The sequence below is a fragment of the Zootoca vivipara genome, chromosome 2 (genome assembly GCF_965207765.1).
Source record: "Zootoca vivipara chromosome 2, rZooViv2.hap1.1, whole genome shotgun sequence".
Taxonomy (NCBI): domain Eukaryota; kingdom Metazoa; phylum Chordata; class Lepidosauria; order Squamata; family Lacertidae; genus Zootoca; species Zootoca vivipara.
In genome coordinates this window covers 102,116,359-102,139,425 of record NC_142584.1, presented here as the reverse complement: position 1 = coordinate 102,139,425, position 23,067 = coordinate 102,116,359, and the positions used below count along the sequence as shown (strand labels likewise).

Sequence of the window (23,067 nt, the reverse complement as noted above, 5' to 3'; positions counted from 1 at the left end):
ACTTAGGTTGCACAAGAGTGCTTCTCCAGATGGCAATAATATGGTAACATTGGGGAAGCATTGCAGAACAACAAATAAAGTGGAATGGTGAGCGGACAGTCTAGTATAAATTCACCTCTAATGGTCCATTACTGTTTAAATGACATTTAGCAGAATACATCTAACACCCCCCCAAAAAAACCCCCCAACCATGCAGCTGGAGGGCCCCCAGAGTGTAGATTTGAATCGGGTTTAAAGTTCAGCATTTACAGTAGCCATTTTTTCTTCATACAAATTCAGTCAATGTGTTCTGCGAAACGATTCACAAAGATACAACAAGCACTTACCAATTTTTTTAAAAAAACACTAAAAAAAGCAATGGGTACAGGTGGTACGAAAGCAATTCAAACAATGGGAAGATTAAACCCTAAGCCTTTCTACCCCTCACGGAGAAAGTCGGGTTGGGCGATCTAAATTGAACAAGAAAAAACGAGCACAAGGTGGAGAACCTCCGAATTGTCCCCTTGCCCACCTTGCTGCAGTTCCTTTTTGTGGGACTTTTCTCCTGACTAGATTAATTCCCTAGAGCAGTGTTTTCCAACCAGTGTGTCATGGCAAACACTGGCCTCTGTCCCTCTTTCCTTCCCTCCCTCCCTCCTCTACCCTCTCGAGTCTCTGCCTCCCAAACGCTTGCACAGCTGTTTTGTTGCAGCAGCCTGGCCACAAGCTCCTCAAGTGAACTGTGCCTCTGGGGTTGGCCAGGGGCTGCTTCCCAGGCCCCTGTGGGGCAGTGTGAGGAGGCACCTCTCTTTGGGGCATGGAGAGCAGCTCAGAGACAAGGGGCAGAAGCAGTGGCTGTCCAGAGGACTCCCAAGGAGAGGGGAGAGGAGAGGAAGCGGAGGGAACCCTCCACAAGGAAGGGTGTTCGAAAAGCGGTGAGGGGTTGTCCGCTCTGCAGCCAAGGGGTGGCGTAACAGGGATCCTGAGTGAGCCCCACAGGGGTGCTGCAGAAAGAATGTAGTTGGTCAAGGGAGCCCTGGACCCAAAAAGGTTGAAAACCTCTGCCCTAGAGGATGTAAATGAGCATTGGAACAAATGCTTGTGTGAAAGATCCTGGTTCTGTTCCCTTAACTGAGAAAGTGGCTGGGAGGAGGAGGGCAATTCGGATCGGTGAGAAAGGGTTAAGTACGCGGGTGGCGCTGTGGTCTAAACCACTGAGCCTAGGGCTTGCTGATCAGACGGTCGGCGGTTCGAATCTCCACGACGGGGTGAGCTTCTGTTGCTCAGTCCCTGCTCCTGCCAACCTAGCAGTTCGAAAGCACGTCAAAGTGCAAGTAGATAAATAGGTACCGCTCCGACGGGAAGGTAAACAGCATTTCCATGTGCTGCTCTGGTTCGCCAGAAGCAGCTTTGTCATGCTGGCCACATGACCCGGAAGCTGTATGCCGGCTCCCTCGGCCAGTAAAGCGAGATGAGCGCTGCAACCCCAGAGTCATCCGCGACTGGACCTAATGGTCAGAGGTCCCTTTACCTTTACCCCCATGAAACTCTCCACTTCACATTGGCAGATCCTTCCTCCCTGCTCCTCCCTGCTGCTGGATCTCTGTTAAGGAGGCACTCTGTCATTTCTAGTCTGCCCCTGTTGTAAGTTCATATAGATATAGTTTATATAGATGTGAATTCACGTAGTGCATCATTAAACTGTGGAACTGCCCCCCCCCCCCGCAGGAGGCTGTGGTGACCACCAACTTAGATAGTTGTGTTTTGTTTTTTCTAAGGATCAGATGAATTCATGGAAGGCATGCCTTCTCAATGGCTATGTCCTGCCTCCACAGTCAAAGGCAGTTTACTTCTGAATACCCATTGCTGGAAACTGTAGGAGGCGAGAGTGTTCTTGTGCTCGCAGAATTCTAACATAATTCCCATAACATAACATAACCCATAATTCTATCATGGGTGCTTTCATTGCAGGGGGTTGGACTAGATGATCCTTGGGGGTCCCTTCCCTTCCAACCCTACAATTCTACGATCCGGTTGGTCAGCGTGAGAACAGGATGCTGGGCTAGATGTTCTTATGTTCTTATAGGTTTTAAATTATAAAAAGTATACTGCCCCCTCAGGGTGGCTTACAAAAATGAATGGAACAATTAAAGCAATATGTCTTATAGTAATAGGCAAGGATTGTGTGGCTTTATGGACACATTTAATAATGGTACAAGGGTAGTAATTTAACCTTATGTTATTAATCACTCTGCCTATATAACTTTACGATGATAGAACCTTATAATCTTTTCTTCCTATGGGAATGGTTGCTAGTTGAAAATGTTTCTTGTTTTTGAAACTCCCGAGATCCTGGCGGCTTTTCACATGGTGTTTCACATGCACACAAACCATTTACTCACTTTATAGTTTATAGTTTAGTTTATAGTTTATGGTTGGATACATCCAGGCACACATACAGTTAAAAAGAGAAAGAGATCCATTGCCCTTTCAACTGGTTCAGCGAGTACAGCCTGCAGGCACTCAATAAAACTTTAGCACGTGAATCGGTCTTAATAAGAAACCCACAAAAGGAGAGAACATCAAAGAATTAGGCCCAAATGTTTGAAATGTACTGAAGGCTATGGGTTCAATTCTCACAGCGATCGCTCATTGAATGGCTACTTCTAGTCTGCCTGATTCCCTGTGGACATCTGGCTAAGTTGGAGATGCAATAAAGCCATGCTTGAAGGATATTTTAGGGTGCTGCAGTGGGAGAAGCAGCCTCTGATACTTTCCTCCAGAAAACCCACACATCCCCTTTTCATTGTTTATCTCTTAATAGTACAGCGCCAAAATATCTGTGCTTGCCTCAGATATCTGTGCTTGCCTCGCTCTGAAGAAGTGTGCATGCACACGAAAGCTCATGCCAAAATAAAAACTTAGTTGGTCTTTAAGGTGCTACTGAAGGAATTTTTTTATTTTGCTTCGACTCAGACCAACACGGCTACCTACCTGTAACTTTGCTTGCCTTCACTGCTTGGCTAACACATGCAAAGAGGACCACTCTCACAAAGCTGAGAGAGAAGGTTGACTCCAGGGTACCCCAAACTCGTCATCTGGGGAGAGCAACCATCCCCAAGTTTTTCATATTTATTTGCAGCATTTATATCCCAGCTTTCTTCCAAGGAGCTCAAAGAGGCTGCATGCATAGTTCTCCCTCACTGTCTTTTTCTGTGCATAGTTAAACTATGGAACTCACTGCCACAGGGTCAGTGATGACCACCAACGTGGACAAATTCATAGAGGGTAAGGCTAGCAGGGTCTACTCGCCATTAATGACTGTCTTCTGCCTCCTTGGTTGGAAGCAGTACTGCTTTTGAATGCCAGTTACTGGATAACGCAAGAGGAGATGGCCGTATATTCTGGCGTATAAGACGACTTTTGAACCCAGGAAAATCTTTTCAAAAGTTGGGAGGTCGTCTTATACACCAGGTATAAGATTCTGCGGTCACCGCATACGGTGGGGGGGAGCTCAAAAACGGCCCGCAGGCGCATCCCCGCCATATGCAGCGACCGTGTAAGCGGCTGCCACTTTCTTTCCGTGCAGGAAGAGGGGACGCGCGGGGCTTTCCTCCCTGCAGGGAAAGAAAGCAGCAGCCGCTTACTCGTATGTAAGCAGCAGCTGCTTTTTTTCCATGCAGGAAGGGGGAACGCGTGAAGCTTTCCTCCCTCCTCCCTGCAGGGAAAGAAAGCGGCACCCAATTACGCGCGTGTAAGCAACTGCTGCTTTCTTTCCCTGCAGGAAGAGGGGAAAGAAAAGCACTGAAAGAAAGCGTGTGCACGGAAAGAAAACGGCAGCCTCTTTCTTTCTCTCCCCCCCCCCCCCCCCGTCGCCTCGGTGCCTGGAACAACAGAGTGCCAGTGGAGCAGGCTCCCTCCCCTTCTCCCTCTCCCCACCTCTCCTCCCCTCCCTCCGAATGAAATCTACGGTAGTTCAAAATGCTACCGTAGTTCTTAGCATGCCTGCAACTAAGTGCATTTAAACACCTGTGCATTTAAGCACTGATGTCTCTCTTTTGGCTTCATTTACAGTGGAACCTCGGTTTATGAACACCTCAGTTTATGAATTTTCGGTTTACGAACGCCGCGGACCCATCTGGAACGGATTAATTCATTTTCCATTACTTTCAATGGGAAAGTTTGCTTCAGTTTATGAACAGACTTCCGGAACCAATTACACCTATGCTTCAGTTTATGAACGCTTCAGTTTAAGAACTCCGTGGACCCGTCTGGAACGGATTAATCCACTTTCCATTACTTTCAATGGAAAAGTTCGCTTCAGTTTATGAACGCTTCAGTTTAAGTACTCCGCGGACTGTCTGGAACAGATTAATCCACTTTCCATTATTTTCAATGGGAAAGCTCGCTTCAGTTTATGAACGCTTCAGTTTATGAACAGACTTCCGGAACCAATTGTGTTCATAAACCGAGGTACCACTGTACTGGTGTTTAAAAAGCAGGGAGAGGAAGAGATACAGAAAATTTTTAATTGGTGTGCATTGGAAGTTTGGGATATACTCATTAAGGTGAGTATATCCCAAACTCTATATTTTGACTGGAAAAGTAGGGGGTTGTCTTATACGCCCAGTCGCCTTATACACCGGAATATACGGTACTCTTGTGCTTGGGTCCTGCTTGTCAGCTTCCCACAGGCATCTGGGTGGCCGCTGTGAGAACAGGATGCTGGAGTCGGTGGGCCATTGGCCTGATCCAGCAGTATTCTTCTTATGCAGCTGCTACCCATTTTAAGCACACCAATTTCCTGTGTGCTTGTGTAGGCTGAGACCGAGTGACTTGCCAAAGGCAAGCAAGTTACATGCGGAGGTCTGATTCCTTCTGTCACGGTTACTCATCTAGGGAGGGGAGTAGATAAGATCATGGGCCCAGATGTACATCTTGGTAATTTGTAAATGATGAAGCTCGGCTGACTGACACATGCATAGCAAACATGCATCCAAGACAATACTTTTGTTGCGTTTATTGCATTCTTAATCTTGCCCTTCCTTCAGAGAGCTGGTTCTTACTGCCCCAGTTTTATCTTCACGATAACCCTGTCAGCCGGTTGCCTCAGTTGGCAGACATTTTGAGAGAGGGCAGCAGCAACTGGTTCCCTAAACCAGCTAGCCCTCTGCCCCCTGAGTTAACCAGCTGCATTGAAGAGGAGGAGTAGTAGTAGTAGTAGTAGTAGTAGTTTGGATTTGATATCCCACTTTATCACTACCTAAAGGAGTCTCAAAGTGACTAACAATCTCCTTTTCCCTTCCTCCGCCACAACAAACACTCTGTGAGGTGAGTGGGGCTGAGAGACTTCAGAGAAGAGTGACTAGCCCAAGGTCACCCAGCACTTGCATATGGAGGAGCGGGGAAGCGAACCCGGTTCACCAGATTACGAGTCCACTGCTTTTAACCACTACACCACACTGGCTCTCTAAGACATTCCCTGCCAGATTACTATCCGCAAGGGAAGTTTTTCAAGTTTGATGTTTTATAGCTTTATTATTATTATTATCATTAATATTTTGTTGGAAGCCGCCCAGAGTGGCTGGGGAAACCCAGTCAGATGGGTAGGGTATAAATCAGGCATCCCCAAACTTCGGCCCTCCAGATGTTTTGGACTACAATTCCCATCATCCCTGACCACTGGTCCTGTTAGCTAGGGATCATGGGAGTTGTAGACCAAAGCATCTGGAGGGCCGCAGTTTGGGGATGCCTGGTATAAATAATAAATGGTTGTTGTTGTTGTTGTTGTTGTTGTTGTTGTTGTTGTTGGAAGTCCATGAGTTCTAGCTTTACCTATCTGCCTTTTCCCATAACTTCTATCACGTCTCCTCTTACTTGCCTTTTCTCTAAAATAAAAAGCCCCAAAGGCTGCAACTTTTCCTCACAGGGGAACTTTTTGGTTGCCCTCTTCTGAACCTTTTCCTAACTCCTTTTTGAGGTGAGGTGACCAGAACAGTTGTTCCAGGTTTTTGGCAGCTTTGGGGGGCAGGGCAGTGCGGAACAACTCAGGTCCCAGGATTCTTTGATTTTGATGTGTGGTGCACAGCGATGGACTTCAGGCTCTCAAATTTCAGCGACTCCCTGTGCGATTGTAAAATTCAGCTCCTCCTACCTCTCATGCTACAAATGGTTGTGGCGCCCCCTGCAGCACAGCACCCAGTACGGCCGAACACGTTGCACTACTTCTGTGGTGTGGATGTGACCTCACTTCTAGGAACAGAAGATTTTTTTCCATTAGCCTGCAGTCCAGTGCTTCACCATATAAGGGAGCTCCACACGGATGCAGGAGCACGTGCCAATTTGAGATGCTGTTAGGTTCTGCAACCTTGAGACATCTTGATTTTTTTGCACCCAGACACCCAGAGACTCCCTGACCTTCAATGTGTGAACTATGGAGTTTGAGCCAGATCCAACCCTCCCAGCCCTTGCAAACCTCTGCTATAAGATGTTTCTAATTATATTGCACCGTTGCTTTCTTAGCCCTGAGGGGTAGATCCGTTGGTACAGCATGAGATTCTTAATCTCAGGGTTATGGGTTCAAGCCCTACGTTGAGTGAAAGATTCCTGCATGGCAGGGGGTTGGACTAGATGATCCTCAAGACCCCTTCCGATTCTATGATTCTTTCTCATGCTTTGATGATATTGTTAAACGCAGAAACACGCTTGTCTGCCACCACATCTCTATAAATGACGAGGTCCCAACCCAGACCTTGTGCCCTCGAGGTGTTTTAAACTACAACTCATAGAATCATAGAGTTGGAAGAAACCACAAGGGCATCCAGTCCAACCCCCTGCCAAGCAGGAAACACCATCAAAGCATTCCTGACAGATGGCTGTCAAGCCTCCGCTTAAAGACCTCCAAAGAAGGAGACTTCATCACACTCCTTGGCAGCAAATTCCACTGTCGAACAGCTCATACTGTCAGGATGTTCTTCCTAATGTTTGGGTGGAATCTTCTTTCTTGTAGCTTGAATCCATTGCTCCGTGTCCGCTTCTATGGAGCAGCAGAAAACAACCTTTCTCCCTCCTCTATATGACATCCTTTTATATATTTGAACATGGCTATCATATCACCCCTTAACCTTCTCTTCTCCAGGCTAAACATACACAGCTCCCTAAGCTGTTCCTCATAAGGCATCGTTTCCAGGCCTTTGACCATTTTGGTTGCCCTCCTCTGGACACGTTCCAGCTTGTCAGTATCCTTCTTAAACTGAGGTGCCCAGAACTGGACACAGTACTCCAGGTGAGGTCTGACCAGAGCAGAATACAGTGGTACTATTACTTCCCTTGATCTAGATGCTATACTCCTATTGATGCAGCCCAGAATTGCATTGGCTTTTTTTAGCTGCTACATCACACTGTTGACTCATGTCAAGTTTGTGGTCTAACAAGACTCCTAGATCCTTTTCACATATACTGCTCTCAAGCCAGCTCTAGCCAGCACCAGGTTGGTGAAGGCTGACCTAGCCTATTTTGTGGACGATCATGTTTTGCTTGTCTTAAGTTTTATGGGCACAAAAATATGGTGTGAAAGAAACTAACGACTGTAACCCAAATGCCAAACAGAAGGTCCAGCAAGTCAAGATGAAAATCGCATTAATGTAATGAGAACTCTAAGGACTATTGTGTCAGTGGTAGCAGTAATCAATTTGCGGCAGTATTTCCTCCACCGCCCCTTTTATTGTTCAGCAGTCTTCTTTCTCCTAATAATCCTTAAATCCTAAATAATCCGGGTTTCCAAAGGCTAAATTTACAGACACACACCCAACAACAACAATATTGATGGAGACGTCATAGATAGGGCCTAGGCAGCTATGCCAACGAGCTTTGACATAAACCAGTGAATGGATTCAAAGCTGGACCTCAGTGTCTGGGCTGAATGATAGAAGGTGTGGAGACGCTCCTTCAGTTACACAGGGCCAAAGCTGTGTGGGGTATTAAAGGTCGACGCCACCAAGTGAAACCATGGTGCCCATGCGTGCTACTACACCCATGAAATCGTAGGGTGACCATGAAAAGGCTGCTCTCGGTGTAATCACTTCATAAACCGTTGACGTAGGTATACTTGGCCCCTGTCCTGACCCACACCACATCCTGTTCTGTTTCTTCTGGCTGTAAACAGATACTGATCTTCCTTCCACTGAGAAGGTCAAGGTGGTTGTGGGCCTGGGCTCCTCCTGATGAACTATTTCTTTAGCAATCATCATGATTTACTTCCACAAGGCTTACAATACATGGAGGCAGAGGTGTCAACTTGAATAAAATATTGCTGGGGGGAGGCATAATCAATCATATGATGCTGTGCAGGCACACCATTTGAACTGTAGTCCAAAAACAGCAGGAGAACCAAGTTTGGGAAACCCTGGTCTAAAGGGATATCCTTGGTGCCACTGTCAGTGTCCAGTGTCCTGACCTTTGAATGCTCAAGGCTTGCAGGGGAAGCCTGGCCGTATCAATAGTCTAAGACAGGGGTCAGCAAACTTTTTCAGCAGGGGGCCGGTCCACTGTACCTCAGACCTTGTCAGGGGCCGGACTATATTTTGGAAAAAAATATGAACCAATTCCCATGCCCTCCCAAATAACCCAGAGATGCATTTTAAATAAAAAGACACATTCTACTCGTGTAAAAATACGCTGATTCCCGGACCGTCTGCGGGCCGGATTTAGAAGGCGATTGAATCATAGAATCATAGAATTGGAAGAGACCACAAGGGCCATTCAGTCCAACCCCCTGCCCAGCAGGAAATACCATCAAAGCATTCTTGACATATGCCTGTCGCGCCTCTGCTTAAAGACCTCCAAAGAAGGAGACTCCACCACACTTCTTGGCAGCAAATTCCACTGTTGAACAGCTCTTACTGTCAGGAAGTTCTTCCTAATGTTTAGGTGGAATCTTATTTCTTGTAGTTTTAATCCATTGCTCCGTGTCCGCGTCTCTGGAGCAGCAGAAAACAACCTTTCACCCTCTTCTATATGACATCCTTTTATATATTTGAACATGGCTATCATATCACCCCTTAACCTTCTCTTCTCCAGGCTAAACATACCCAGCTCCCTAAGCCGTTCCTCATAAGGCATCGTTTCCAGGCCTTTGACCATTTTGGTTGCCCTCTTCTGGACACGTTCCAGCTCATCAATATCCTTCTTGAACTGTGGTGCCCAGAACTGGACACAGTACTCCAGGTGAGGTCTGACCAGAGCAGAATACAGTGGTACTATTACTTCCCTTGATCTAGATGCTATACTCCTATTGATGCAGCCCAGAATTGCATTGGCCGGATCCAGCCCCTGGGCCTTAGTTTGCCTACCCATGGTCTAAGAGGAATTCAAGGTAGGAATCCAGAGCACCTTGGAGAACTTTGATGCCACAATACAAGCTGTTGTCTCTGCAAGCACCTTTTCCAGGGCAGCGCCACATTTAACCCCAATAATTTTTTTGTTTGTTTTTCATTTAAATACAAGAACAACACATAACTACTGTACAGTAACTTGTCCAGTGGTACATTCTTACTAAGTTTCATACGGAGTACATAGTACACAAGCAATACATTCATTTATGTATTATTGATTACAAGTATCCTCTCCACAGAGATTCTTGTGTTGTAGGTGGAATAAAAGTACATTCTGTCTCATTTATCGTGGAAAAGGAAGGAAGCCAATGCTGGGTTGCTGAATGGAGGACGACAGCCCCGAGGCCCGATGGACATCCTGATATCCTGATAAGGTTACAGGTTCGATTCCTGTATGGGACAGCTGCATGTTCCTGCATTGCAGGGGGTTGGACATCACTAGATGATGCTCAGGGTCCCTTCCAACTGTACAGTTCTATGTTGAACAATAACTTTAGGAAGGCATGATGGAGGGAGGACAAGTGAGGGCTCTGGTCTGGGGCTGTGCCAGATAGAGAGTCCTGGTCTTCAGGTTCTCAACTTCTGTTCCAATGATTAAAGTAGTCATCTACTACAAAAAATACCAAAATTTTAATATTTTTTGCATTCTGTGCCCATAGGTCATTACACCAGTATGAAAATTTGTAAAAGTAAAGGAGGAGGAGGAGGAGGAGGAGGAGGAGGAGGAGGAGGAGGAGGAGGAGGAGGAGGAGGAGGAGAAGAAGAAGAAGAAGAAGAAGAAGAAGAAGAAGAAGAAGAAGAAGAAGAAGAAGAAGAAGAGGAGGAGGAGGAGGAGGAGGAGGAGGAGGAGGAGGAGGAGGAGGAGGAGGAGGAAAAGAAGAAGAAGAGGAAGAGGAGGAGGAGGAAAAGAAGAAGAAGACGAAGGAGAAGGAGAAGGAGAAGAAAAGAAGAGGAGAAGAAGAGGAAGAGGATGAGGAGAAGAAGAAGAGGAAGAGGAGAAGGAGGAGGAGGAGAAGAGGAGGAGGAGGAGGAGGAGGAGAAGAGGAGGAGGAGGAGGAGGAGGAGGAGGAGGAGGAGGAGGAGGAGGAGGAGGAGTTTGGATTTGGTATCCCGCTTTATCACTACCCGAAGGATTCTCAAAGCGGCTAACAATCTCCTTTCCCTTCCTCCCCCACAACAAACACTCTGCGAGGTGAGTGGGGCTGAGAGTCTTCAGAGAAGTGTGACTAGCCCAAGGTCACTCAGCAGCTGCAGGTGGAGGAGCGGAGACCTTGACAGCAAGGTAAGTAAATAAACAAATAACACCGAACTTTATCTGTTGGGCAGGGGGCGGAGGCCAACCTCTTCTTTTTTTAATGACCAGTGAAGGAAACCATCACAGACATCCTGGATATCAGATCCATATTTTCCTTTCCAGAGTAGAAAGTCGCTTGGAATGCATCAGGGTCTTAACTCCTTAGTGAGGTTTAGGCCAACTTCTTATTCTCCGCTTTGTCGCAAACTGAGTTGTAGAATTCCAAGAGGAGCTTTGCAGACTTCCTGGGCCTCTCAAATGATATGATGTGTCCACATCTCTCCAGCATATGCACTTGGGAGTTGGGAATGGCGTGGGCTAAAATTTCCGCGCCAGACGAGTCAGCCACCTGAACAACAAAGAATTGGTGTTTTTCCTCCCATCTTGCAAAGTGCTTTGATTATTATTTTTTTGAAAGATTCGGGTTATGAGCTGCTGTTTGGGGGCAGGAGTCGATCAATTGACCTGCTAACTAGTGGAAGCCCCTGCAAATATTTCTGCTAGAGCAACAGGGCTTCCACCCTCCTCCCCTTGTGCCCCAACCCCCCAGGAGAACCCCCATAGCAGCATGGAGGAGGAGGAGAATGGGAATCGTTCAGTCTGACAAGCTGAAATGCTCAGGGGCGTCGCAATAGGGGGCGGGGCGCCCCGGGCTCCACTCTGTGGGGGGCAGCGCGGCGCCCCCTCGCTACCTCCACCGATGGCCGCCGCATGCGCCCGCCATAGCTGCCAAGTCTCCCGTTTTCCCCGGGAAATCCCCATTTTTCCAGCTGTTCCTAGCTGAAAAAACAGAATTTTTTGTTTTCCCCCGGTTTATTCTGGCGCGGCGGCCATGTTGGAACTGGGCGGAGCATGTTCAGAAGTGACTTTTGATGCTGCTCTACCCAGTTCCAAAATGGCTGCAGTGCGACTTCTGGCGCAGCGGCCATTTTGGAACTGGGCAAAGCAACATCAAAAGTCACTTCTGAGCATGCTCCGCCCAGTTCCAAAATGGCGGCAGCGCTACTTCCGGTCTGCTATTTCCGGCCCGGTCCCTTATTTCTCTGACAGCAACTTGGCAGGTATGGCGCCCGCCCCTCGCCTTGCTGGAGCAGACAGGGCAGCTTGCTCGGCGCATGCTTTGATTCTTTCTGCTCGGGTGAGGCGAGGGGCGGGCCAGAGAGGGCGTCAGCAGCCCGCCCCTTGCCTCGCCCGAGCAGAAAGAATCAAACTTGCTCCGTGCCGTGGCTTGCTTGACTCGAGCGTTGATTCTTTCTGCTTGGGCGAGCCCGAAAGCAGAAAGAATGCATCCCTACGTCACTACGGAACAATGCTGCGTGCTACGGAGCAGGTTTGTTGCTGGCGGCAGCGGTTCTGGAGCTCCGCCGCTGTCAAACTGCGAGCAAGACACAGCAGTTTGACGGTGGCGGAGCTCCAGCACCGCTGCAGCCAAACCCGCTCCGTACGTCCCTATGTCACTATGCAGCACTTCATTATGGAGGGGCGCTGTGCGACACGGGGCGGGGGGCCGCCCCTGGTACCAGGGGGGGCTTGCGACGCCACTGGAAATGCTTGCACTGACAATTGCCATAATGCAACACTGAATTCCTCCTGCAGCCGTGGTAGCAGCAGTGGCTGATGGATTCCTTGGAGGCTGGATCTTCCGCCCCTGTGGATCCTGCCACCTGAGGCAGTTGCCTCAGCTTGCCCTACCATGGAATCCAAACAATGGATTTTGTTGTTGTTGTTGTCGTTACAATTATAGCTAAAGAAGACATGTAAATATAAAGCATTTACCTGGTCATCCTTTCCCCAAAGGACCTGTGTGGGAGCGCTAATGTTGCTCATATTGTCATGAAGGCTGAACTTGGACTTTGGGTTGGAAAGATCAAAAAAACCTTTGGAACGAAAACCAAAAAGGTAGAGTGAAGATTTTTCAGGAAGGCATCATTCCTACCGTTGCGCTTCAAATGGGTTTCACTAGACAAATTTTGGCAATTGCTGAAGACACATGCTTTTACCATAGCCTTTGAAACTTGGAATGTATATTTTTAGGGCCCACGCTATCCTTGTGATTTTAAGTAGCTCCTAGACTGTTTTTAATGTTGCGTTTTGAACTGGAATTATAGAGTTGGAAGGGACCAAGAGGGTCATTTAGTCCAACCCCCTGCAATGCAGGAATTCTTTTTGCCCAATGTGGGACTTGAACCCACAACCCTGAGATTTAAGAGTCTCATGCTCTACCCTGCCCTGGGGCCTCAGAAGGTGAAGGGCAGGTAATAAACCACCACCACCACCATAGTAATATTATTGCTACCGTACTTACATTTTGCCAAAAAAGCATTCTGTTGTCTCCAGTCGGCAACATATCCCTTTAGGAGCTAAGGAGAGGGGGGAAAGAGGAGAGTCATTCATGGGAAATGCAAGGTAGTTAGGACCCCATCATGCAACAGTATGTAACAGTTCCATCAATGTAGGCCAAGGGAGGGGTGATAATCAGTATCTCCTTGTTTTGGTTCATATAAAGTGGTTCCTTCAGGCACAGATGCTTGGGGCTGCTGCACAGCAGCTCTCCATCCCAATCTGTTTTCCCCGGCCCCTAAGCCATTCCCATCCTCTTCAGCCAGGGCCTCAGTGGCAGTGATTCCCTCATGTGCCCTCTGTTTCTTTAGATCGCAAGCCCTGAAGGGATGGGCTGCATTATTTATATATTTCAAGAGCATATACAGTGGGACCTCGACTTACGGATTTAATCCATTCCAAATGCACACTCGTAGGTCGAAAACTTCGTAAGTCAAGTTTCCCATAGGAAAAGCAGTTTCCCATAGGAATGCATTGGAAACAGAAAAATTCATAAGTCGAGGAAACTGCATCTAAAAACTCGTAAGTCGAGGAAACCACATCTAGCCGCGAATGGGTTTTCCGTTCGGAAAAATTGTAAGCTTGTAAATCGAGGTCCCACTGTAGCAAATGTAAGCATTTGGGGTTGTACTCAACTATGTTTCATTCGGAGGAGACCCACTGAAATTAATGGACCTAAGTTAGTCGTCCATGGAGTTTTCTTGGCAGGGATACTGGAGTGGCTTGCCAGTTTCTTCTCCAGGTGGATCACGTTTAGTCAAAACTCTCCACTATGACCCGTCCATCTTGGGTGGCCCTGCATGGCATAGCTCATAGCTTCTCTGAGTTATTCAAGCCCCTTCGCCACAACAAGGCACTTGAGAGTCCCATGGACTGCATCAAACCTATCCATTCTGAAGGAAATCAGCCCTGAGTGCTCACTGGAAGAACAGATTGTGAAGCTGATGCTCCAATACTTTGGCCACCTCATGAGAAGAGAAGACTCCCTGGAAAAGACCCTGATGTTGGGAAAGATGGAGGGCACTAGGAGAAGGGGACGACAGAGGACGAGATGGTTAGACAGTGTTCTTGAAGCTACGAACATGAGTTTGACCAAACTGCAGGAGGCAGTGGAAGACAGGAGTGCCTGGCGTGCTATGGTCCAAGGGGTCACGAAGAGTCAGACATGACTAAACAACAACAACAAAGTTAGTCGTGGCTATTAAGTTCAATAGGTCAAGGACAGGCATAATGAACCTTTGGCCCTCCAGGTGTTGTTGAACAACAGCTCCCATCAGCCTCTAGGAGCATGGCGAATGAACAGGAATGAGGACAGCTGTAGTTCAGCAACATCTGGAAGGCCAAAGGATCTGGTCCACCATGAGTCAACGTTAGCTGAATTCTTTTAAGCAACATCCCTGGGGCAGAGCACTCCCATCTTTGGAGAGCTGCCTTCCTCACCTGCGTGTTTTTTGTGCTGGGATGATATAAACCAAGTTGGAAGACATCACGTGACTTAATCAATTGCTCCCTCAAGCGCTTGAAGGTGTCGTTATTATCGTCTGGATATCGCAGCCCTAAGAGTTGGCAGAGAGTGCACAGCTGAGAGAAGGAATGTAGTGGAAAACCAATTCCAAAATATGGGATTCCGACCTGCTGCTTGTCAGGGTTGTGTTGGCATGATTGACGGCTGAGGAGGTTATGGACATGCTGGGACTACTGCAAGTGAAGGTATGCGAGCACAGAAAGGTGGCCTGTCCAAGGTGTTTATAATCATGGATTTGCCATCATCCCTGTTCGTTCATGTTCTGGAAAATGCTACAGAATAGTAGCTTAGCACCAGGGGGGTGAGATCCTACTCAGAGCAGGCCCACTGAATTTGGGAGCCCTAAAGGTAAAGGTAAAGGGACCCCTGACCATTAGGTCCAGTCGTGACCGACTCTGGGGTTGCGCGCTCATCTCGCTTTATTGGCCGAGGGAGCCGGCGTATAGCTTCCAGGTCATGTGGCCAGCATGACAAAGCCACTTCTGGCAAACCAGAGCAGCACATGGAAACGCCGTTTACCTTCCCGCTGTAGCGGTTCCTATTTATCTACTTGCATTTTGACGTGCTTTCAAACTGCTAGGTTGGCAGGAGCTGGGACCAGGCAACGGGAGCTCACCCCGTCACAGGGATTCGAACCGCCGACCTTCTGATCAGCAAGCCCTAGGCTCAGTGGTTTAACCACAGCGCCACCTGGGTGGGAGCCCTATGTTCATTTATTTCAATGAATCTGCTTTGAGAATGACTAGTATTGGCTACAACCCATAGTAACAACCCCCTTCTCTCTTGTTATTCTCAGACATATTTTCATATCTTCTTTATTCAGAGTTCATCGGCTTCAGATCTCCCTTGAAAATCTAAATACTCACCAAGTGGGCAAAGGAGGGACAAGCCAGATACCTCGGATGGATACTGAGCTGCGTAAACACCAGCAATCATTCCCCCCATGGACGTGCCAACCAGGTGAAAAGGTTTTTGGTTCAGACCAATGCACTCAACAAACTGAAACGTGAATGAAGAGAGGTTGTATTGCTGAGATGTTCTGGTTTGGGGACATTTTCCAAGAAAATCCCAGGTCTCTCTGTAAGAACTTCTGGAGAAGACCATAAGAAGAGCAATCAGGCAATTAACCCATCTAGCCCAGTATCTTGTCCTCACAGTGGCCAAGCTCACCACTCCCATCCTTGGCAAGTGCCACTGACACTTGGGTGGGGGTTAGGATGCCAGGTCATCAACGCATTCCCACCCCACTGCCCTGCCACATGGGCGTACCCAGGATCAAAGCTAGGGGGAGCACACCAGCCACGCCCCCAGCCACCTGATTGGCTAGCTGGCAATGACGTGGCCAGGATCCCCCCAGGAGGCATGGTCAACGTCCACGCCCCCCAGAGGAAAGGGGGCCGTTTGCAAGGCAGCACACAGAGCCACCCGCGCTTGCACTCCTGCCTCGCCCGCTCCTTTAATGGCAGCGGTGACTAAAACGAGGCAGCAGCAGCGAAGCAAATAAGGTGCCGCGGAGCATTGTGGGGCAGCACTTTCTGTGCTGTGCTTGCTGTGACTTGAAGGAGTGTGGGCTGAAGTTAGCCCAGGTCCAGGTCCAGGTATTTTTCAACGGAGGCAGCTTCGCTGCCGCTGTTGCCGTTTCGCTTCAGCCAAGCAGGCTGAGGCAGAGCACAGCAGGCAGCGTCCCTGCCTGTCCTCTCCAGCTGCCCTGCTTCTAGGGGGCAGCTGCCCCCCTTGCCCATGCTGGGTACGTCCATGCCCTGCCAGCCAATGCTGCTCAACAGATCTGGTTTTTACCCTAGTTTAAGTAACCATCGCCAATTGCGATGCTTTATTTTTGGTCAGTAAACATCTCTCCCTCACCACCACCACCACCACACCACACAAAAAGAGGCCATCTTCTCGCAACCTCTCACTTCCCAGCTTTCAAGGCACACCTGAGGACAGCAGGACCGTACCTGGTGTATCTTTTTAGTTTGATCAACCGCCGCGTAACTGTCTCCCAGCAGGCATGTGGTTTCACCGTGACCAGGCATGTCAAGGCGGACCAGGTGGAGGTCCTTCGGAAGGAACTGTGAAAGGATGTCAAATCAGCGGTGACGCCAAGGAATCAAAGCAATAATAGCTGGAGTTCTTTGTTGTCAAAGAACACCCTGGTGTTTCTCCAGTATAAGTGTATAAATGTTGCACAGAGCCCTGAGCGGGAGGCCATTAAATAGGGGCAAAAATAGGAGAGTGGACACCTCCTATTAAGCCGTATGGTTAATTTAGCCCTGTCCTCTAGCACAATGCACTGGGTGGAATGATCTCCCACACTAGCCCAACTGAAACAAATCACACTTGTGGGAAAGCACAGGGCTCCCCTACCCTCCAGCAGCACAATGTGAAACTGCCTTGGTCGCACTGGTTGATGATCTCCGGCGGGCTAGGGACAAAGGTGAGAGCTGTTTCCTAGTTCTGCTGGATCTCTCAGCGGCTTTTGACACCATCGACCATAACATCCTTCTGGACCGTCTAGAGTTGTTGGGAGCTGGGGGCACTGTCATGCAGTGGTTCCGCTCCTTCCTCCTGGGCTGTGTTCAGAAAGTGGTGGTGGGGGATGAGTGTTCAGACCCCTGGGCTCTCACTTGTGGGGTGCCTCAGGGTTCTGTCCTCTCCCCCATGCTTTTTAATATCTATATGAAGCCGCTGGGAGAGATCATCAGGGGGTTTGGGCTGGGTGTTCATCAGTATGTGGATGATACCCAGCTCTACCTCTCTTTCAAATCAGAATCAGTGAAGGCGGTGAAGGTCCTGTGTGAGTGCCCTGGAGGCGGTTGGAGGATGGATGGTGGCTAACAGATTGAGGTTGAATCCTGACAAGACAGAAGTACTGTTTGTGGGGGACAAGAGGCGGGCAGGTGTGGAGGGCTCCCTGGTCCTGAACGGGGTAACTGTGCCCCTGAAAGACCAGGTGCGCAGCCTGGGAGTCATTTTGGACTCACAGCTGTCCATGGAGGTGCAGGTCAATTCTGTGTCCAGGGCAGCTGTCTATCAGCTCCATCTGGTACGCAGGCTGAGTCCCTACCTGCCTGCGGACTGCCTCGCCAGAGTGGTGCATGCTCTGGTTATCTCCCGCTTGGATTACTGCAATGCGCTCTACGTGGGGTTACCTTTGAAGGTGACCCGGGAACTACAACTAATCAAGAATGCGGCAGCTAGACTGGTGACTGGGAGCGGCCACCGAGACCACATAACACCGGTCTTGAAAGACCTACATTGGCTCCCAGTACATTTCCGAGCACAATTCAAAGCGCTGGTGCTGACCTTTAAAGCCCTAAACGGCCTCTGTCCACCCCCATCGTTTTGCCCGGACACTGAGGTCCAGCGCCGAGTGCCTTCTGGCGGTCCCCTCACTGCGAGAAGCAAAGCTACAGGGAACCAGGCAGAGGGCCTTCTCGGTAGTGGCGCCCGCCCTGTGGAACGCCCTCCCATCAGAGGTCAGAGAGATAAACAACTACCTGACATTTAGAAAATACCTAAAGGCAGCCTTATTCAGGGAAGTTTTTAATGTGTGATATTTGATGTATTTTGATGTTTGTTGGAAGCTGCCCAGAGTGGCAGGGGAAGCCCAGCCAGATTAATAATAATAAAAATTATTATTATTATTATTATTATTATTATTATTATTATTATTATTGCACTAGCCTTGATTTGGCAACCATGGTTGCCTGAACAGAAGGACAGAAACATACTTTGATTGTATTTAACCATATGTCCTTGTTGAATGCCAATCCATGAAGAATCAACACAGATGGCTTGCGTCCGGGTTCCCCTCGGCAGAAGTAGCAGAACCTGTAGCCCTCGTGCTCAGCATAATTCACTGCCACACCCCTTTTCTGACGTTTGTACCTAAAAGCAGAGAGAGAGAAACAAAATGAATGGACAAGGGATTTTCAACTGGAGGGGTGATTTTGCAGTGGCTTCCAATTAAAGTAGGGGCTTTAGGATTGCTGCAGCTCTACTGCTTGCATAGGGTTGGCCATCTGCAAAATGGGTATAATTCAGCCCAGCCTTCAAATCAATGGTTTTCCTGGGCATTTGGGCAGCACCAGTGATTGGATGTTTCTATTCTATGTTGATGCATTTTTTTTGTCCTCATTGTAAATCCATTTGGGACTTTTTTGTGTGGATCTTCAGGGAGGGAGAAGAGAGAGAAGATTTATTAATATCCTTCCTAACTTTCATTAGCAAGTTCCTTCACTTAGCAGAGTTTACATCCCCCTTTTACATGCACAGTAGATAGCTGGTTGCAGGCTTTTTTTTTTTTTAAGAAATTTTATTAATGCAAAAAAGAACAATACATGCATACAGTACAAGCATATATATATATATACCATATATGGCTTCAATTTTATACTGTTTACATGAGATTAAAATCCCAAAAAAGAACTAAGAGGAAAAAAGGGGGAAGAAAAAAGAAAAAAAAAGAAAAAAAGGAAAAAAGAAAATAGAAAAAAGGGGAAAAAAGGAAAAATCAGAAAAAAAGAGGGGGGGAAAAAGGACTGAATCAACAGCCTTCTCTTACCTACATTCTTTACATCTAACATTCCTTCCACTGCACTGAACACATAATTAAACCTTTCTTCACTTTTATACGGTTGTCCTCTCGATGGTAACCACTTTTACATGAATACAGAAAATAATAATAATAATACTTCAAACCTCTATCAATATGATTATCCTACACAGTTATTCTAGGCACATCCATGTATCTTTTCCCATTCCTGAGTTCTTTAAGTAATCATTTAGGCATTCCCACTGAATCCTGACTCTATTTCTAGGTTTGTTACGTATCCAATCCGTTAATTTAGCTAGCTCCAGATATTCACAAAGCTTGTCAATCCATTCTCCTTTCGATGGTATAATAGGTTCTTTCCAAACTTTCGCTATTGTCATCCTAGCTGCTGTTGTTGCATATAGGAAGATATCTATCTTATCGGGTGGAATATCCCGATTGAGAATTCCTAATAAATATGCTTCTGCTCTTTTCCTAAATGATATCTTAATTAATTTTTGGATCTCTTGATGAATCATCTCCCAAAACTTTTTAATTCTTGGGCACAGCCACCACATGTGGTACATTGTCCCGGCAGCCTGTTGGCACTTCCAACACTTATTGTTACCACTTTTGTTTATTTTTGCTATTCTCACCGGGGTCAAGTACCACCTATAATGTACTTTCATATAGTTCTCTTTCAATACATATGAAGCTGTAAAATTAATTCGTCTCTCCCAAAATTCTTTCCATTTAGTATGTTCTATCGTGTAGCCCAAGTCTTGTTCCCATTTTTGATATACTTATTTTTTGTTTCCTGCTGTTGTTTGGGTTCCCTTAATAATCTATACATTTTGGAGAGGGTTTTGTTTTTACTATTGAGAATTTCTTTCTCGAACCTTGTATTCACCTCATCAAACCCCCTTGTTTGAATATCTTTTTCAAAGGTTGCTTTCAATTGAAAATATTCAAGCCATGACATTCCTTTAACCTTTAGTTCATCATATTCTTTAAGTTTAATATGTCCATTAACATTTTCGGTTAAGTCCCTATATGTTGGCCACACCTGTCTCAAATAACATTTTAAGGTGGCATTTGCCTCAACTGGCGATGCCCACCAGGGAGTTTTCTCTATTATTTTTCCTTTGGTTCTCTCCCACACCTCCCACAAGGCCCTTCTTACAGTATGGTTTTGGAATTCTTTGTTTTTCTTTCCCTTTCCATATAGTAGATAACCATGCCACCCATAAGCTGGTTGCAGGCTTGTGTAAGCCTCTCACTATCATACAATTCAGTTCCCTTTTTGGTTGGACAGTGTTCTCGAAGCTACTAACATGAGTTTGACCAAACTGCGGGAGGCAGTGGAAGACAGGAAAGCCTGGCGTGCTCTGGTCCATGGGGTCATGAAGAGTCGGATATGACTAAACGACTGAACAACAACAAGTTCCCTTTTATCCCTCTTAAAAGAATAAAGATACGACAATCTTATTTAAAGTCAATAAAAGAAGTTTACTCACATCAGTTCACAGTTGGATCCCTGAAGGCAGACTTAGTTACAAATTTGTACACGTGGATCTACCCCATATGGGGGGTTAATCTCAGTGCTTCTGCTAGCTGAGAAGCTACCAGAGTATTGCTAGCTAAGAAGCTGGTCCAACGACGAAGGAAGTGAAAAAGAGAGAGAATGGCAGCATGCCTTGTCCTTTTGTTACCTGGACAGGTTAGGTCACGCCCATGCAAAAGGAAGGATGCTCCAGCCCAGGAGGAACAAGGAAGTTTTGACTGGCTGGACCAAACCTCCCCTTGCCTGTCCACTCTAGGAAAACAAGGAATGTTGTATTTGACTGCTCCCAGTGGATTACATCCCACATTTTTTGTTGTGGAAGGTGCAAATGTCAGAAACCTAACCTAAACCTAAGACATGGAAATCATTCCATATCCCTTCCTAGAGATACACTCACCATATCATGATCCTGGATATTTTTGCCCTAGCCAGCAGGTGGTACACTGTGACAAGGGTCAGTGCAGAGATTAATCCAACGATGCTCACAATCTTGAAGAATATATTGGCCAGAGAGAGCTCCATGCTGGGTAGCCAAACACTCTTCTTTGCTGCCTGTACAAATAAAAGAATTGGATAATAGTTCAGGTGAATATGGTCAATTGGGAGGGAAAGAGGGCAGTGTATTAAAATTAAGGTTCACCACTTAAATGTCTTCTGCTGTTAGCTGTTTCTTCAAAAGAGAGGCAAGGAAGAGCAGTACAAGGAGTACAATGGTACCTCTGGTTACAAACGCTTCAGGTTGCAAACGCTTCAGCTTACAGACTCCGCTAACCCAGAAATAGTACCTCGGGTTAAGAACTTTGCTTCAGGATGAGAACAGAAATCGTGTTCCGGCAGTGCAGCGGCAGCAGAAGCCCCCATTAGCTAAGGTGATGTCTCAGGTTAAGAACAGTTTCAGGTTAAGAACGAGCCTCCGGAACGAATTAAGTTCTTAACCTAAGGTACCACTGTATACCACTTTTAACAAAACTGGATTAAAAGTAAGTGAGGTCACATCCACTCCATACATTTAAAGCACACTTATACCATTTTAACAGCCATGGTTTCCCCTAAAGAATCCTGGGAACTGTAGTTTGCCAAGGGTGCTAGGAATTGTGGCTCTGTGAGGCATCTCCTGATAACTCTCAGGACCCTTAAAAAATGACAGTTCCCATGATACTTTGAATGAAGCCGTAACTGTTAAATCAGGGCTTTTGTGACAGTACTCACAGGGACCTGTGATGAATTTTAACAAGGAGAAATGTAAAGTACTACACTTCGGCAAAAAAAAATGAAATGCACGAATACAGGATGGGTGACACCTGGCTTGAGAGCAGTACATGTGAAAAGGATCTAGGAGTCTTGGTAGACCACAAACTTGACATGAGTAAGCAGTGTGATGCAGCAGCTAAAAAGGCCAATGCATTTCTGGGCTGCATCAATAGGAGTATAGCATCTAGATCAAGGGAAGTAATAGTACCACTGTATTCTGCTCTGGTCAGACCTCACCTGGAGTACTGTGTCCAGTTCTGGGCACCACAGTTCAAGAAGGATACTGACAAGCTGGAACGTGTCCAGAAGAGGGCAACCAAAATGGTCAAAGGCCTGGAAACGATGCCTTATGAGGAACGGCTTAGGGAGCTGGGTATGTTTAGCCTGGAGAAGAGAAGGTTAAGGGGTGATATGATAGCCATGTTCAAATATATAAAAGGATGTCATATAGAGGAGGGAGAAAGGTTGTTTTCTGCTGCTCCAGAGAAGCGGACATGGAGCAATGGATTCAAACTACAAGAAAGAAGATTCCACCTAAACATTAGGAAGAACTTCCTGACAGTAAGAGCTGTTCGGCAGTGGAATTTGCTACCAAGGAGTGTGGTGGAGTCTCCTTCTTTGGAGGTCTTTAAGCATAGAATCATAGAATCATAGAATCATAGAATCATAGAATCATAGAATCATAGAGTTGGAAGAGACCACAAGGGCCATCCAGTCCAACCCCCTGCCAAGCAGGAAACACCATCAAAGCATTCCTGACAGATGGCTGTCAAGCTTGACAGCCATATGTCAAGACAGCTTGACAGCCATATGTCAAGAATGCTTTGATGGTGTTTCCTGCTTGGCAGGGGGTTGGACTGGATGGCCCTTGTGGTCTCTTCCAACTCTACAATTCTATGATTCTATGATTCTATGGACCTCTAATAATCAATAACTCTTTCCTGCCGTGTTTCAGCTTGTTGTCCGGATCCACTGGAGGGAAACTACTTCCTAGAGGTGTTGCCAAAATAAAGCACTGTTGACGTGTTGCTCAAAGTTTCTGGATTACGGATAGTGGGAGTTGCATGACAACAAGAGCTGAAGAGTCACAGATTTACCGCCTTTTCCTTGCAATATGATGGCCTGTTGCAAGAAGCAAGGGCGTCCTTGATATTCTTCCCTGTGATTCATTCATGTTCATAGCAC

At 46.9% G+C, this 23,067-nt stretch overlaps 1 protein-coding gene and 1 long non-coding RNA gene across 2 annotated transcripts; one reads left to right on the top strand and one right to left on the bottom strand.

The window, feature by feature from the left end:
* Positions 1–7,206: 7,206 nt before the first annotated feature.
* On the top strand, positions 7,207–21,672 carry LOC148686986 (uncharacterized). Its single transcript, XR_015948302.1, has 5 exons — positions 7,207–10,653; positions 12,463–12,564; positions 14,522–14,715; positions 15,354–15,490; positions 16,540–21,672. It is a non-coding gene; the product is annotated as an uncharacterized LOC148686986 (long non-coding RNA).
* Positions 10,664–15,518, bottom strand: LOC118080065 (monoacylglycerol lipase ABHD6). The gene is made up of 5 exons (XM_060271276.2): positions 15,397–15,518; positions 14,446–14,561; positions 12,971–13,025; positions 12,442–12,542; positions 10,664–11,014 (listed from the first exon to the last, which is right to left on the bottom strand). The coding sequence occupies exons 1-5, from the start codon at positions 15,473–15,475 to the stop codon at positions 10,838–10,840; spliced, it is 528 nt and encodes a 175-aa protein (XP_060127259.2). The 5' UTR covers positions 15,476–15,518; the 3' UTR covers positions 10,664–10,837.
* Positions 21,673–23,067: the final 1,395 nt, after the last annotated feature.

Bases quoted from the DNA above. Each gene is read 5' to 3' on its own strand.
- LOC118080065 (XM_060271276.2), bottom strand. From the start codon at position 15,475: ATGGGGGGAATGATTGCTGGTGTTTACGCAGCTCAGTATCCATCCGAG. The intron at 14,562-15,396 runs GTGAGTATTTAG...GCCAACTCTTAG, and splicing joins GTCCCTCCTTTGCCCACTTG to GGCTGCGATATCCAGACGAT. The intron at 11,015-12,441 runs GTAAATGCTTTA...TTTGTTGTTCAG, and splicing joins TTTGGGGAAAGGATGACCAG to GTGGCTGACTCGTCTGGCGC.